The sequence below is a fragment of the Chiroxiphia lanceolata genome, chromosome 6 (genome assembly GCF_009829145.1).
Source record: "Chiroxiphia lanceolata isolate bChiLan1 chromosome 6, bChiLan1.pri, whole genome shotgun sequence".
In the NCBI taxonomy this organism is placed as follows: Eukaryota; Metazoa; Chordata; class Aves; order Passeriformes; family Pipridae; genus Chiroxiphia; species Chiroxiphia lanceolata.
Window position 1 is genome coordinate 12,949,967 of NC_045642.1, and position 15,291 is coordinate 12,965,257.

The 15,291-nt window shown below is 34.2% G+C and overlaps 1 protein-coding gene across 1 annotated transcript in view; it reads left to right on the top strand.

The window, feature by feature from the left end:
• Positions 1-14,832, top strand: part of PDE3B (phosphodiesterase 3B) — an 86,552-nt gene extending 71,720 nt beyond the window's left edge. The window contains exons 5-16 of the mRNA XM_032690154.1: positions 70-176; positions 376-586; positions 1,128-1,201; positions 1,707-1,810; positions 2,576-2,710; positions 4,837-4,948; positions 5,710-5,823; positions 7,888-8,087; positions 9,949-10,152; positions 10,570-10,731; positions 12,254-12,503; positions 12,843-14,832. Of these exons, the coding sequence (XP_032546045.1) occupies positions 70-176; positions 376-586; positions 1,128-1,201; positions 1,707-1,810; positions 2,576-2,710; positions 4,837-4,948; positions 5,710-5,823; positions 7,888-8,087; positions 9,949-10,152; positions 10,570-10,731; positions 12,254-12,503; positions 12,843-13,069 (1,900 nt within the window). The 3' untranslated portion in view covers positions 13,070-14,832. The remainder of the gene's footprint in view (positions 1-69; positions 177-375; positions 587-1,127; positions 1,202-1,706; positions 1,811-2,575; positions 2,711-4,836; positions 4,949-5,709; positions 5,824-7,887; positions 8,088-9,948; positions 10,153-10,569; positions 10,732-12,253; positions 12,504-12,842) is intronic.
• Positions 14,833-15,291: the final 459 nt, after the last annotated feature.

Genomic DNA, 15,291 nt, shown 5'->3' on the forward strand with positions numbered 1-15,291 from the left:
ATTTTATTTAATAAAAATGGAAGAAAAACTAGGAAAGTAAAAAAATAATTCTTACTGTTTTCTTTTCAGCCAAGGATCTCATTCAAGTGGGTCTTTTGGTGCAAACTTGCTGACAATACCAAAGCAAAGATCATCTTCTATGACGTTGACTCATTATATTGGTCCCAGACGAGCAGGTAAGATCATGCAATTTATGCAGCTTAGTGACATGGCACAAGACAGTAGTTAGTACATCATGTATTACAGTTGATTTTTTTTTTCTTGTAAAGGTAGTACTAAAATAACATCAGCATGTTTGTGTTGTTTAAATCTGGTCTTTGTAAACAGCCATGTTTTTATTGTGACCTGAACCCCATGGAATGTTTGTTTTGGAAGGTGCTTCGCCTGGTCTGAGTCCTGTGGGTTCACCCAGCCATGGATCTGTCTCCAGCGGGGCTTTCAGCAACTGGTCACCTGTAGAATTTCCTGATACTGCTGATTTCCTTACAAAACCAAGCATTAATATACATAAGCCTCCAGGACACACATCTAGCTCTCCAGATTTTCAGCAGCAAGTTAAAACACCTGTAGGTTATATGTGTAGCAGGTACTGTAAACTCTGTTACATATTTGGTAACTTCATATGTGTTGAAAAAAATAGAGTTAAAATGAAAAAATATAGCAACACCTATGCATCTGCTAGGATTGAAAAAAGGGCACATGATATCATAATAATCTGTGACTGTATTATCCAGGGGTAACTAAAGAATGTTCTTTGTATGTCACTGATTTGAAATGGCCCATCCCTCACAACAGGTGTTATTTTAGAGTAACAATATTCCATGGATTTTTAGAAAAGAAGGACTTTTTACTTGGGAATTGAATTCTGTATTCCTGAATACTTTCTAAGTAATGAGCTCTACTTTATTAATGCATGGAGGTGAGTTCGGGGGAGGTGATGGTTGATTATTTAGCACAGACTAAATCTTTGTGTGCCAAATTTAGGAGAAAATACTAAGGTCACTTGGAGGAACCTTCAAAAGCCTTTTTAAGAAAAGTAGTCTGCAGATATTTTTCAGTAGAAGACATCAGTAACAAAAGAAGAAAAATTACTGAATGTTGTAAATATTTTTCATGTATTCTGTAAGCTGTGGACGTCAGATACTCAAGCCTGTTCCAACACCAGAACCAGATTCTGCAGAACATAGAGACAGAAAATCAGGTGGGATTTCAAAATAGACAGATATTTGATATCAACTTGCTCCTTTTTTTTTATTAGGCCAGTTAACTTAAAATTTTTATATTTCTACGTAAAATTTTTCCTATACTTTAACTCATATGCATATATTTTACTTTATTTTGTGATTTAGAATAATCAAGATAACATAAAATATTGCCTGCTTCATAGTATGGATTTTAAAACAGGCTTCCACTCATACCTTTATAGTTCTGTACTCCATATATCACACAAGTTCTCTGCCAACTCAGCTAAACTAATCACTGAACCAATTTTTGCAAATAAAAAGTTAGTTTTAGCTTTTGTCAATCTTCAGATAAGTTTTGTCTAATCCATTTTGTCCGTTGCAACTTTTTTGTTGTATAATTCTTAAATAAAATGTCTTAGAAACAAGCTGGTATTTATATTTCTGTGAATAATCTGTATGATTATTAGACAGTAGTAATTCACAAAGAAATTATTGATATAGTACTTATGTGTTTTCTTTCAGGAGAAATTGGAAGTGCTAATGTTTCAAAAGAATCTTTCCACCATACAGAGAAGGAAAAAGATGAAAGAAAGGAAATGATCGATCAAACACAAAATAATCTGCTTGTAAGCATGTAATTGCAAAAAAAGCATGCAATAACTTTTATCAATACAGTATTCCTTTTTATAATTTCTAACTTGTTGTGAAGAGGTCTTTGCATTGCTAAAATTGTAATTTCTAAAGGGAAATGATGCATTGTTGGAATTCAAATTCTTATTTAACAATTGTTTATTTCTAGCTTGCATAAATTTTACTAGCAAATGACAAGAAAGCTGGTCATTGTATGAAGTTTTTATTGACCAAAATTGATTTGTGCATATTTAATGTTGAGAGTATGCTCAAACAGTGATCAGCTAGTATTTTCTCTCGGAGGTTCCAGTAAGACTTACAAATGAACACTGATACAATGCAGTTGATTGGAAAAACAGGGATGCAAATGGCTTATTCTTTAGTAAAATTTTGGATTTATATATCAGGTTTCTTAAAACTTGTTCAAATAATGAACTGGTAAAGATCAGTAAATATCTGCTTAGCCTATGCATATTTTTGCTTTGTTTTATTAGCTCATCTTTGTTAAAAAACGTAAGAAGGAAAATTTAGCACTGTCTCAGAAAAGGCTGGAATCTGCTGCCCCAATATGGGAAAAGTCAAGCCCTTAACTGTGCTATTTGTACTATTGATTTATGATTTTATCATGGCTGTAGTTACAGCACCATTCAATAAGTTCACTACAGTTTTTATCATTTTCCTGGCTTTTTTTTACCAGCTCAACTGATAAATTAGTTTTCATTGTTATTTTAGGGATGATAAAGTATCTTAATCTCATACAGGTGGAGCAGAGTTATACATTAGAAACAATGTTATTAGACCACGATTCACTAATGGAGAAGATGAACAACTGGAATTTCCAAATTTTTGACCTTGTAAAAGAAATGGGAGATCAGTCTGGAAGCATCCTTAGCCAGGTTTGTTGTATTTTATTATATGAGGGAGGGTATGTAAAGCTGTTGTGTTTATATATTTTATTTAAACCATGAAGATGTTTTGCAGTCAACATATATATGAATGCTATCTTGACAAGTAGAAGTAGGATTTCTTTGTGCTCCATCTCGTAAACCATGAGAAGTGTTTTGTCTATAGACAACTTGTTCCAAATTTTCTGAATTTTGTTCTCAATGTAAAAATAGGTTAGACTCACAGTGACTAGGTTTTGTCATAATATGCCGCTTCCTGTGAAAAATTGTCTCCTGCTTTCAGAATTACTACCTTGTTTGTCAACCATTTCTTTTTTCTTTATTTCAGTAAAATATTTCTGCCAGCGCTACACCTGTGGGGGAAGAGAAGTGATCTTTTAGGCAGTCTTTTGCCTCTTGATCCTACAAACAATGGGATTTTTTTCCCATGCTGCTTTCTGCATGTAGTATCCCTTTTATCTCTTTCTGACTTACTACTAAACTCTTTTGTGCAGTTTCATGTGCTGAAGCCAATCTACTGGCAGGTGCAAAAGTATGATCCTGTTTGTCCTTTCCCAGCTTCTCTCATTTATCAATGTCACCTGGAAGCTTCTCTCTCTTTCTTTATAGTGGATTAGCAACCATGGAGCTATAGTAGAGCTGGATTTGCTTCTGATCTGCCTACAGAATATTTCTATTGCCAGTATCTTAGTTTTCCACCCTGGAGTAGAATGCATGTTATTTTTGTTCAAGATCAGTGTTAGGAATAAGCAGCTGGAAGGAAACAAGTTAGAGACACTTTGGTGCAGTTGGAACCACAAGCCTGCACCTGTACTGAAGTCAGGAAAAAACAATGGGGATAATTTCATCTTTGTCATTAGACACTGTATTTTCTTTCATAGCACACAATATTCTGGGTATTGTTTTGAATCTTCAGTTGGCCTTGTTTGATCAAATGTTTTCAGGTCTTTTGTCACCTGACTTAGTTCAAGTGTTAAGGTACAGACTAGAATGCCACAATCCACTTTTGAGTGGTGTTTTTACAGCAGGATACTAGTACTCTGTGATCCCCATTGGCTTGCATTCCATTTGTGTGCAGTCTAGGGGATGGTTGAAACCTCTAAGTACTTCAGTGTACAGGTTTTGACTCTACCAGAATCTGTGTATCACTTCTCCCTGATATTGTGTGTATGTGTATGATTTCTCCTCCTCCCTCTCCCATCCCAGTCCTTTTGCCTGTTGTGCTGCAAGCACCTGAGACAAGTCTGACTTAACAGATAATTAAAAACTGAATTTTACCATCTATTTTAAGGTTCTGAGATTGGTCTGCGAAAGGGGAATGGTTGGAACTGGTGGAAGGAGTGATGTCCCCTCATTTTGCTCTCCTGTTCCTTTGAGCACATCCCACACTTCAGAACCTCTGTTTCTCTCATGTGTCTGGGACAAAAGTTATAAAAATGAGCAGCAGTCACTTGTTTTAAAACGTTTTCTTAATATTTGCAGTCTTGTGGGGAGATCAGGTGGTGAAGTTCACTAAGTTCTATATGTAAACCATAATATATGGTTTTCATACATATAAGGGTGTTCTTAGTACATTTTTGAAATATTTTTTCTTTTACCAACTACCTTTGTTGAAAACCTCCAAAAGTGTCAAAACCAAACACAGTGTTGAGACGTGGTTTTGTTGGTTTGTTTGTTTGTTTACTTTGGGTTTTTTAATAGTGATGACTGCTGCCACAGTTAAATAATTTGAATTTTTGAATAATAAGTCAGAATATAGATTTCTTCTTTTTAGGTCAGTAATGGAACAAAGCATGAGTTACTTACCTGACAAAAAAAAATAATTGGGGAATATTATTAAAAATAATCAGTTGTGCATAGAATTTATCAGTTAGGAAATAAAAGCTTTTATTATTATTCTGCATTGAGAGGATAATAAAAATCCACATTTTTGTACTAAAAAAATAATTAAATATATCTTTATGACAGTAGCATTCCGATAATCTGTAGTGGAATTTCAGTAATTTCCATCTCTGTTGGCAAAAAAAATTTAAAAACATTAATATTTTTAAAGTTAAAAAAGCAGAATATGCACAGGTATGTTTTTCAGACTAAACTTAATTTTAATATGTATTTAGGTAACTTATACCTTGTTTCAAGACACTGGCTTGTTTGAAATTTTCAAAATTCCATCTCAAGAATTCATGAATTACTTCCGTGCACTAGAAAATGGCTACAGAGATATTCCCTGTAAGTACTATTCAATTACATTTGGGTTTTGTATATATCAGTGTATCTCCTTTAGTGTGTGTATTTGTTTAATGTTTAATACAGAAGTAGACAGTGTCTGAGCTTATTATATTTTTAATGAATACACTTGACAGAATTTAGAACTGATTGAATGAACGGCAGGACAAAATGGGTGGACTCTAAAACTGAATTTGTTAATATGTTGGTTGAAAATAATCTTAAAGAATCTGACTGAGTAGTTGAATCAAACATACTGAATTTACTGGGAGAATATTTGTTGATTTAACAGAAATCTGGGTTAATTCCTTAGTAAAATAATAAGAAAATAGAGAATTTTGATGGTAATTATCCATCTTGCTGTCTGGGGCAGCCAAATTTATTGGAAAACAAAGCAAAAAACACACTTGCCCTGCACACCCTCCCAATCCCTCATGTCGTGGATATTTGTCCAACTCAGGTGCTTGTAGGTATCAGATTGCCAACCACTCCAGTGACTTACCATCATTGATTTAAAAGGTCACTTAATCCCTTCCTGACTCCTAGGTAGGATAAGGTGTGCATAGACAATGTTTGATGTTTATCTAACTTACTTCCTAAAACTGTTTGGTGATACGTAGAGCCTCTACTAACAATTTCAATTCAAATTTTCCTTTATATTTAATCAAAAATCTCACTTATGCGTTTGGTACGTTACATTTTCTTTTTCTCCCTTTTGATTATATTTCACATAATGTTTTTTATTATGTCTCGATAATTTTCAGATCACAATCGTATCCATGCCACAGATGTTCTCCATGCAGTGTGGTATCTGACAACACGACCCATTCCTGGATTTCAGCAAATTCACAGTGAGCATATAATGGAAAATGAAATGGGTATGTATTCACCTAGGTTATTTTTCTGTTTTGCTGGAGAATGTTTCAGTGAAACTATAATAGGTAAACCAAATCACTCTGGAAGAAAATATTTATTCTTATCACTAATTTTTTTTTTTTTGTATTTTAATATAAGGCTGTAGAAAAATCACAAAGTTAGCACACACTGTTCAGAAATATCGTGCAGTTGACTTAGAAAAATTATTAGATGAGTAATGGTTAGTTTGTTAGCCAAGACTACTGGTTCACTTAATAAATTTTCTGTGTTGAATGAAACCTCTGTACTCTGCCACAGTCAGGGTATTTTTAGCATTTGGAATACATTAGACTAATATTTATTAACTTTATTGGAAAGTTAAATAGACTAAAGAAAAGATACCAAAGTATTTAACTTAATTGAAGTTCTCCTTCATGGCTTTATTGTAAAAATGACTATTTTTGAATCCTGTATTAGGTATCACATGCAGACTTTCAGGCATTACATGGCTATCCTAACAATAACTGCATAAGAGCATCCTTGAAAGAGAAATAAAGACTCCAAATTCAGATCTTGTGTGAAGTTACTTTCAATGAACCTTGCTTTTGTGTTGTCTCTGACTTCATGGAACTAACTTTTAAATATAAATTTGTAGCTTTTGCTGAAATGTGTCCTGTAAGTAAAGTATAACTATTTTAAACATAGACTTTCATAGTAAATGGTTTCTATTTCAGAAAAATGAAATGAGGAAATCAAGCACACTCTGTTTTATACGGGCAGTAAGAGACAAGATGCAAGTCATGGCTTTTAAAGGGCTGGAATTTTAAGAAGTAAATTGTGAACTGTACAGAATATGTTATTTCTCTCTTACTAATTAGCCCTTCTGCAGTCACCTTTCTTTTTTCCCAGGCTGTCCATATCCACCAATTGCACCCTATTACCTTTTCTAAGTGTTAAATGTGTTGGGACTGGACACTTGACTGGAAGAAAATAGAGTGGCAAAAATCCCTTTGTTCTCTTTTACAAAAAAAGTAAAATTAGAATAAGAAATTATAGTCTTATTGCTTTGAAACTCTTCCAGTCTAAATGTTACTAGGATTTTTAATCCTTGCTTATTCTATTAAGGCGAAAGTGTTCCTTTTTTATTTTGTGCTGATGAAACAAGAGCTACTGGGTTTTTTTCTTTTTTCTTTTCTTTTTTTTTTTAAAGTAGTGACTCTGTAAATGAGAAACTGTGAATCTCTTATCGTGCAAATATTTTTAACTTAATTCCCTCAGTTCCTTTTGCAGTAGTTTCTGCTGTCCCCCAAGCTTTTCCTATAGGCCTGCAAGTTCAAGATATGGGCAAATTATAGAAATACTAAGGGAAATGCTGTTTGATCTTTTTTTGGTTGGAGGCAAACTGTAGAATGCTCTGTTAGTGCTGTCATTTTAAGAAGGCAATGAAATTCCAGGTGTGCCTGACAGCTGAAGATCTTTAGCAGCACAACAATAAGGGGAAGGCAAAAGTATGACCCTAACAGTAATGTGTAACCATAGGTATCCATGTGGATTTTCCAGGATCTGTAGTTTGGACTTTGAGATGTACACTTTTGCTAGTTTTTACCCCTTCTCTTCATTCCCTTCCATGGAACAAATACCTACAAGTGCATTTTAATAATGAAAGTCTTGGATCGTTATTGTTGTTTTCTAATCTAAATGTCAACTGTACTGCAATCAAGAGACATGGCCTAGAGGACCAGTGTCCCTTGTTCCACTAGACTGCCTTTTGTGCTTGCTGAAACAGCCTTTTCTGCAGCACAAGTGTAGCAGAAAAAGAAGTGGCTTCCTCTCATGACTTCTAAGGCACTGCATAGTTTTGAGGACCAAGGCAAATCTCTTGCAATTTTTCTTCAAAAGTGTTGGTTTATCTATAAACAATAGTAAGACTTCTTCTTTTTTAAAGTATAAGTCTTTCTCTGCCAATTATTCAGCTCCTTAATTACAAGGATAACCATACTATGTTCGCAATAGTGTCTGGTTGAGTAATTTAAAATATATTACTGTTGTAAAAAATATTTTATTTTTGTACTTTCAATTTTTTTTAGAGGAAGCCAATGGTATTGCCCCTGCTCAAGTCAGCTATATTTCTTCAAAAAGTTGTCCTATTGCTGATGACAGTTATGGTTGTTTGGCATCAAACATTCCTGCTTTGGAATTGATGGCTTTATATGTAGCAGCTGCCATGCATGATTATGATCATCCTGGTCGTACAAATGCTTTCCTAGTGGCCACAAATGCACCTCAGGTAAGACATTCTTTAAACAGAAAATTATTTGACTGTGTCTGAAATCAGAATAAAGAAAATTTTTCTCTTCTATATGCCTACTGTAGCCTGTTTAGGTTCATTTGCCCAATTTAAGAAATTGAGAAATTAATTTGAACTGTACTTGTGTAATGTTTTTATTTTTCTTCCCTGATAAATTCTGGTGTGTTTTGTACCTATTGGTTGTGTATACATGTAAAAACAATTTCCAGTTTACTACATTGAAAATAATGACATAAATCAATGCAGGTTTGAGTAGGGGATTATTTCGTAGAGAGCTGGCCCTAGCACTGTCTCAGCAGCTAATTCATGGATATCTTACATTTTGGGAGTACTCTGAAATCTAATGTTATCTGCAATTACTGTGAAAACACAGGTTCCTCTAACAATCCAGTTGACTGCAGCACCTAATAAGAGAATTGGGATTTTTCAGCCTAGAGAAGAGAAGGCTCTGGGGTGACCTAATTGTGACCTTCCAGTACCTGAAAGGGCCTACAAGAAAGATGGAGAAGGACTGTTTAAAAGAGCATGTAGTGACAGGACAAGGGGGAATGGCTTCAAACTGACATTGGGTTTAGACTCGATATTAGGAGCAAGTTCTTCACTGTGAGAGTGGTGAGGCACTGGAACAGGTTGTGCCATCGCTGGCAGTGTTCAAGGCCAGGTTGGATGGGACTCTGAGCAACCTGAGGAAGGAGATGCTATGCACTTCAGGATCTAAAAGGCAAAGACAAGAAGAGGTAAAGGAGAATAAAGCTGAATGAAATAGCAAAGAGAAAATCGGGGTAGGGCAGGGAAGAATTGGAAAGAAGAGCACTGACCCTAAGCTGCACGGTGAAGTATTTTTATCTTAAGGGTGGAATATTGTCTGAGGAAGAATATTTATGATGGCTATTTGGATGTATTTTTTATAAGTTAGAGACGAGAAACTTATAGTAACCACAACATCAACAACACTAAATCAGAAACCAATATGACTTGTCAGCAGATAGAGACTTTAAAATGTAATTTTCACTAAGTTTTTAGTAATTTCTTATGCAAAAAGAGTTTAGGATGTTGGCAGTTAAGTATTTCTGCAGAAAACAGTATACAACAAAGAACAAAAATAACACAGACATTCATCTTCAATTTTCAAAGATATAAACATTCATTTTATTCATGCTTTCTGAAGTTTTTCAAGGACTTTTTTTTAGGTTCTATCTAATTTATATTCAATTAATTAATTTCTAGGCTGTTTCATATAAACATGGAAGTTGTGAGTAAAATCTATTACTGTTTTAATATTTTAGTTAACTCATTTACAGTTAAAATGTATGCATCAGCATTAAACATAGCACTTTGAAAACTAGTGATAACCATTTCCCATTAACAACAGTTCTTAGATGCTTTGGAGTTCTTTTTGTGTTTGGTTGTTTGTTAGTTTTTGTGGTTTGGGCTTTTTTTTGTTTTTTTTTTTTGAAAGAAGACTGGAATTAAGAGGCATTAAAGGGATATAGATCTTTCTTTGGTCCACATACATTCCAAAGTCTACATTTTAAGTGGTTTGTATATGTGTGCCTACAGTCTGAATGTAGCTGGCACCAAGATATTGTTAAGGGCTTGTAAAGAAGGAAAAAACTTGGGTAACTGTTGGGTTTGGGTTTTTCCCCTCATCTGCCATTTTTGTGTCATTTTAACCCCAAAATTAGAAGGCAAAACATAATTTCCAATTTTTTTTGTTTTGTTTTACCTAAGACTTGTTTCTTACTAGCCCTTAAACTTCAAAATATTTAATTATAACTTTAAAACTTGACTCTGTCATTTATGATCCTCTGGTTTTTTTTGTTTGTTTGTTTTCCTGTAGGCTGTTCTCTACAATGACAGATCAGTCTTAGAAAATCACCACGCTGCTTCTGCCTGGAATCTTTTCTTATCACGGCCAGAATACAACTTTTTATCAAATCTTGATCACGTAGAATTCAAGCGTTTTCGCTTCTTAGTGATTGAAGCAATCCTTGCCACAGATCTCAAGAAGCATTTTGATTTCCTTGCAGAATTTAATGCCAAGGTTTGTTACATTTTAGCATCTGCACTGATCTGGTCCTGATATACTCATGTTGTCATTGCTTCTCGGCAGTTGTTAGCTTTAATAACTTGCACTTAAGTTTTATAATATTTGAATTTAAGTTATTAAAATGCAAATAGAGTATTTCCTTTGTACAAGTCAATTGTAGATTGTTTGTAGATTGCCTAATAAACCTAGCAGGTGTGACATAGGGGCTTACAGGAGACCTTGATCATGTCTCACACTTCCATCTTCTGAGAGATAATAAAGAACCTTTTTTTTCTTTTCCTATATAAGACAAAAGGTGATATAGAAAAACTATTGCAAGTGTCTGTTGTACAAAGCCTGAAAGAAATCAAAACCAAACCCACTGATGAATAGTTTTAATTTAGTTTTTAAAAATGTGTGTGCTTAATCCAGGTCAATGATATCAACAGTAATGGTATAGAATGGAGCAATGAAAACGATCGACTACTGGCCTGTCAAATATGCATCAAACTGGCAGATATTAATGGCCCAGCCAAAATTAGAGAGCTGCATCTGAAGTGGACAGAAGGCATTGTTAATGAATTTTATGAACAGGTGGGTGTGGAAAGGGTAATCTACTCTTTTTTTAAGGATTCTTTGCTTTACCAATGGTTTAACTAAATTAAGTATAATTTCTTGCGTTAAATCTTCAGGTAAGATATTTCCATCTTCTCAGTCTGAATAGTAAAAATTTTATTTTCATGGGTAGCTTACGTACATTATCTTTCAGTTTCTATTAATTGTGTTACAAAGCAAGTTCCCAGCCAGTGTTGTCCCTTTTTCAGATATTAGGGGTTGCTTTGGAGGGGAGGGGTTCTTTTCATAGCATAATGCTGATAAACCAAAATTAATTCTTCCACTGTGGGAAGTTCACAGATATGTTTCCAGGTCAAAGAATATGTACAAAATCCGCAAGACTGGAAATGTATATTCAGCTAACTATTACTGCAAAGACAGAGGATATTTCAAAACTTTGAAAATGAAATATTAAGAATATACGTTAGTAACTAGCAGTATTAAAATGTATATAACAATTTTAAAAAGGAACTTTGATAAGTAATCCTATGAAGATTAAGTGGAAAAAGTCTGAAAATTTGTTGCCTATTTTTATATTAACAACTTCCATAAGTCCCCCAAAATATATTCTGTATTCTCTGTTATTTTTCTGTAGTCACCTTCCTTAGGAGTTAACTATTTATGAGGCAACAACCAAGGATTGAAAAATATTTTTTCAAACTAGGAAGATAAAAGTAAACAATAAAAGTCCTTTGGAGATTTAAGTAATAGCAATAATAATCTGAAGTGCTTACACTTACTGTAAGACTTTAGTATTCCAAGTTGCTGATTTATGAAACAAACTTTTTCTTATAAAACTGTCAGGTGCATGGAAGTGCTGAAATAGATGATTATAACTCAGACTTTTCTATGAACAACTGTTCAATTTTTTTCTTCTCCAGTTTATAAAATGGGAAGACAGCTGCCCTGTAAATGCAGAGGAATAACAGGCACAAGGATATCTCACAGCAAAGAAATATTATGGACTATGCAAATCTCAGCCATAATGTGTCTTTATTTGAAATTGACCTAATTACATTTTCATTAACTTAATCTGTACTGTTATTGCCTCCAGTAAAAAGATACAATCCATGTGATGGTTCAGGGAATTGTAGAATATCCTGAGTTGGAAGGGACCACAAGGATAATCATGTCCAACTCCTGGCCCTGCACAGGACCATCCTCGGGAATCATACCATATGCCTGAGAGTATCATCCAAATGCTTTTTGAATTCTGTCAGGCGTGGTGCTGTGACCACTTCTCTGGGGAGCCTGTTTCAGTGTCCAAACAGCCTCTGGGTGAAGGAACTTTTTCTAATATTCAACCTAAACCTCCCCTGACTCCACGCTGTTTCCTCAGGTCCCATCATTGGCCACCAGAGAGAAGAGATCAGTGCCTGGCCTCCTCTTCCCCTTATGAGGAAGCTGTAGACTGTAGTTCCTTGGTTCCTTACAAGTAATTTTTAAAATAAAAATTTAATTTTGTGAGAAATTCTGATAATTTTTTTCACTTCTTTTTCAGGGTGATGAGGAAGCAAGTCTTGGATTACCTATAAGCCCCTTCATGGATCGTTCTTCTCCACAGCTTGCTAAGCTGCAAGAATCTTTCATCACTCACATAGTTGGTCCCCTTTGTAACTCCTACAATGCAGCTGGGTTGCTTCCAGGGCAGTGGGTTGATGAAGAGGAGGAGGATGCAGAAAGTACTGAAGATGATGATGGTGCACAGTTAGAGAGTGATGATGAAGAAATGGAAGATGATCTTATTTTAAGTAAGTTTCTGTATTTCAATTGGTGCATAATTGTCATTTAATAGATTCAGATCAGCAATGACAATTGAAACTGAGTAGTACAAATTTTGTAGGTTTTTCTATTATGCTGCTTCATAAATTTTACTCTTTCAATAAAATTTTTGTTACTACCAGAAGACTTGCAACTTGAAACAGAAACTCATTGATGTCCTTTGCCATGCCACTATTTAAATACTCATAATAAGCATTCATATGTCTTGTTCAAACTTACATCTCTTCTGCAATGTGCCTTTGGTTTTCTGTGTGTAAAATACAATTGCTTTGAATGTCAAACAATCAAATATGCTTATAATTTTGCAGAAGTTCAAAGAAAAAAAGGTAGACGAATATTTTGCCAGCTAATACACCACCTCAGTGAAAATCACAAAATATGGAAGAAAGTCATTGAAGAGGAAGAAAAAAACAAAACCGAAGGAGCTAAACTGCTGACTGAAATCTCATCTTTACCTCAAGCAGACGAAATTCAGGTTATTGAGGAAGCTGATGAAGATGATGAACGACAACTAGGAGAAGACAAGACATGCTAAGAGAACTCCAGTGGTGTCCAGTATGATGACAGCCTGCGTTTTTTCCACTGTGCTGACTTTAGCCTGACACAGTTTGCATAAAATTGAAAGGCCTTAATACTGTGAGAGGATTCTTTTTACTCTAGTGGAATCCCACTCCTATGCACTTTCGCCACACAGAATATGAAACTTTATTCAGAGATTGAATATTGTATACCCTGATGCAAAGTTCTTTATGCCTTAGTTGGTATAAAATATCCTGATATAATGCTGCCTTGCTGAATATGGAACTCTTCTTTTCCCTGAGGTACCTGCAGTTTTTAAAAACATTCAGTGACTTCAATTACCAAAGTGGCAAGAACTTTTCGCTAACCAGGAAACGCAGGATGAATTCTAATATTGTCTTGAGTTGCTTATTTCATGTTGTTTTTGAACATGAATGAGAAAAGGTCTGTGCCTATATGAAAACTATGTTACTGTTGCAGTGCAAGCCTGTTGTGGGGTGTCTACTTAGTGCAGTAGTGTGCTTAATGTAGTCATCTCAGAGCAACTGTTCAAGGACTGTGACATAAATGCTGAATTCTGATATTTGTGGTTTAAAATAAGAAAAGAAGATCCAGGTGCATCTATTTCTGATGCTTTTTATTATTGTGCATAATCTGATGTTTTATTTTTGCAGAAAATATTCAGGTTTGCAGTGGATGTTCATGATAATTCATTGAATACAAGGCCATTATCATCTGTTGCCTTGCTGTTTTGTGGTAGAACATTAAAAACCTGTTCCGCTACTTAAATTATGAAGGAATTTTATTCTTTTAGTCAGAAGTCATGTTATATTTCCTGCCCTTACTCAGGTTCACGTTTAAAAACAAGTCAACTACATCATAGATTTTTATCTTGCACCGATTTCCAATATTAAATTTTAAGGAAATAAGATCGTATCTCATTTATTCTTTGTATGTAAAGCTTTAGGAGAATTAAAGAGGGTTTTTAAAAAAAGACATTAACTACTGTTTCAAAATGGCTATTTTAATTTGCCCCACATCTTTTCTTTCATCACAGACACAGCTTATATCACCTTCAAATTTGATGTACGTCCTGAAATACACATATGGAAACCAGAATGTGAAAATTTTGTGTAAAGTTTTGAAAACAACACGGTACTGTTTTACATTTTAGATTGTTGAGTTTTAAAATAGGAAACTTAGACATTCCACACAAATGTATTATTAGGAACATTACCATTGTAGATCTAATTTGAAAACAAACAAACAAAAGAAGGCATAAATTTAGGCTATAAGTAAGTAAGCAAGCCACAAATAAGCCTAGTTTTAAAAGTGCACCTTTTAGTACTAAACATTTATATGCTGTGTAGTTGAATTCAATAAAAATCAAATGCACGTGTGTGCCACTGCTAAATGTATCTTAGCAATTTGTGTTTACATTTACATCAGTTGACTTGAAAAAAAAAGGTAACATTTCTAAGATAACCTTGAGTACATTGTATTACACTATTTTACCCAAATTTTTATTCTGCTCTTTGATTGGCCAGTTTAAATCAATGAAAGGGTTTTTTTCCATTTTTCACTAATAAGCTTTTTGTTGATCCACTTAAAAGACCACTGAAACATGCTTTGCTATTTTATATCTTCAGTGCAAAATCCCCCTTTACTGCCATTATTACTATCACTGCATTTTTTTTTTTGTAACATGAGCAGTGTTAAAAACAGATATTTCTGTCATTAATAAAATGTTGCACTACTGAAGCTGGCACTTATTGATCATACAGTTGTATGTCTCTTGGTCATATATTTTCCTAACAGATAATGTGAAGACTACAGAAACTCTACTTCTTTCAGTATGCTGTATTCTCAGCATTTTGTGTTTAGCCTGTGTGCTTGTAGATATAAAATATCATTTAAATATTGTTTAGTATCATCTTGCTTTACCTGAAAACATGGTACAAATTAGTTTGTCTAAAGTCACTGTTCTATTATTTGACATGATAGGTTTCCATTTTTAGTTTCCCTTTAAAAATTATTATTGAAAAAATAACAAAATAATAAGAAGGTAAATGTAACACTTTATTTTTTACTAAAGCACTGGCAGCATTTATATCTGGTGAAACCTTTCCCAGCAACTTTCTTATCTTAGATTTCCCTTAAACTCTGTAGAAATACTGAAGGAATTTTAAAATTCAGTAAGAAGTAGCAAACATCAGTGCTTTTCCAATTAGATATTTT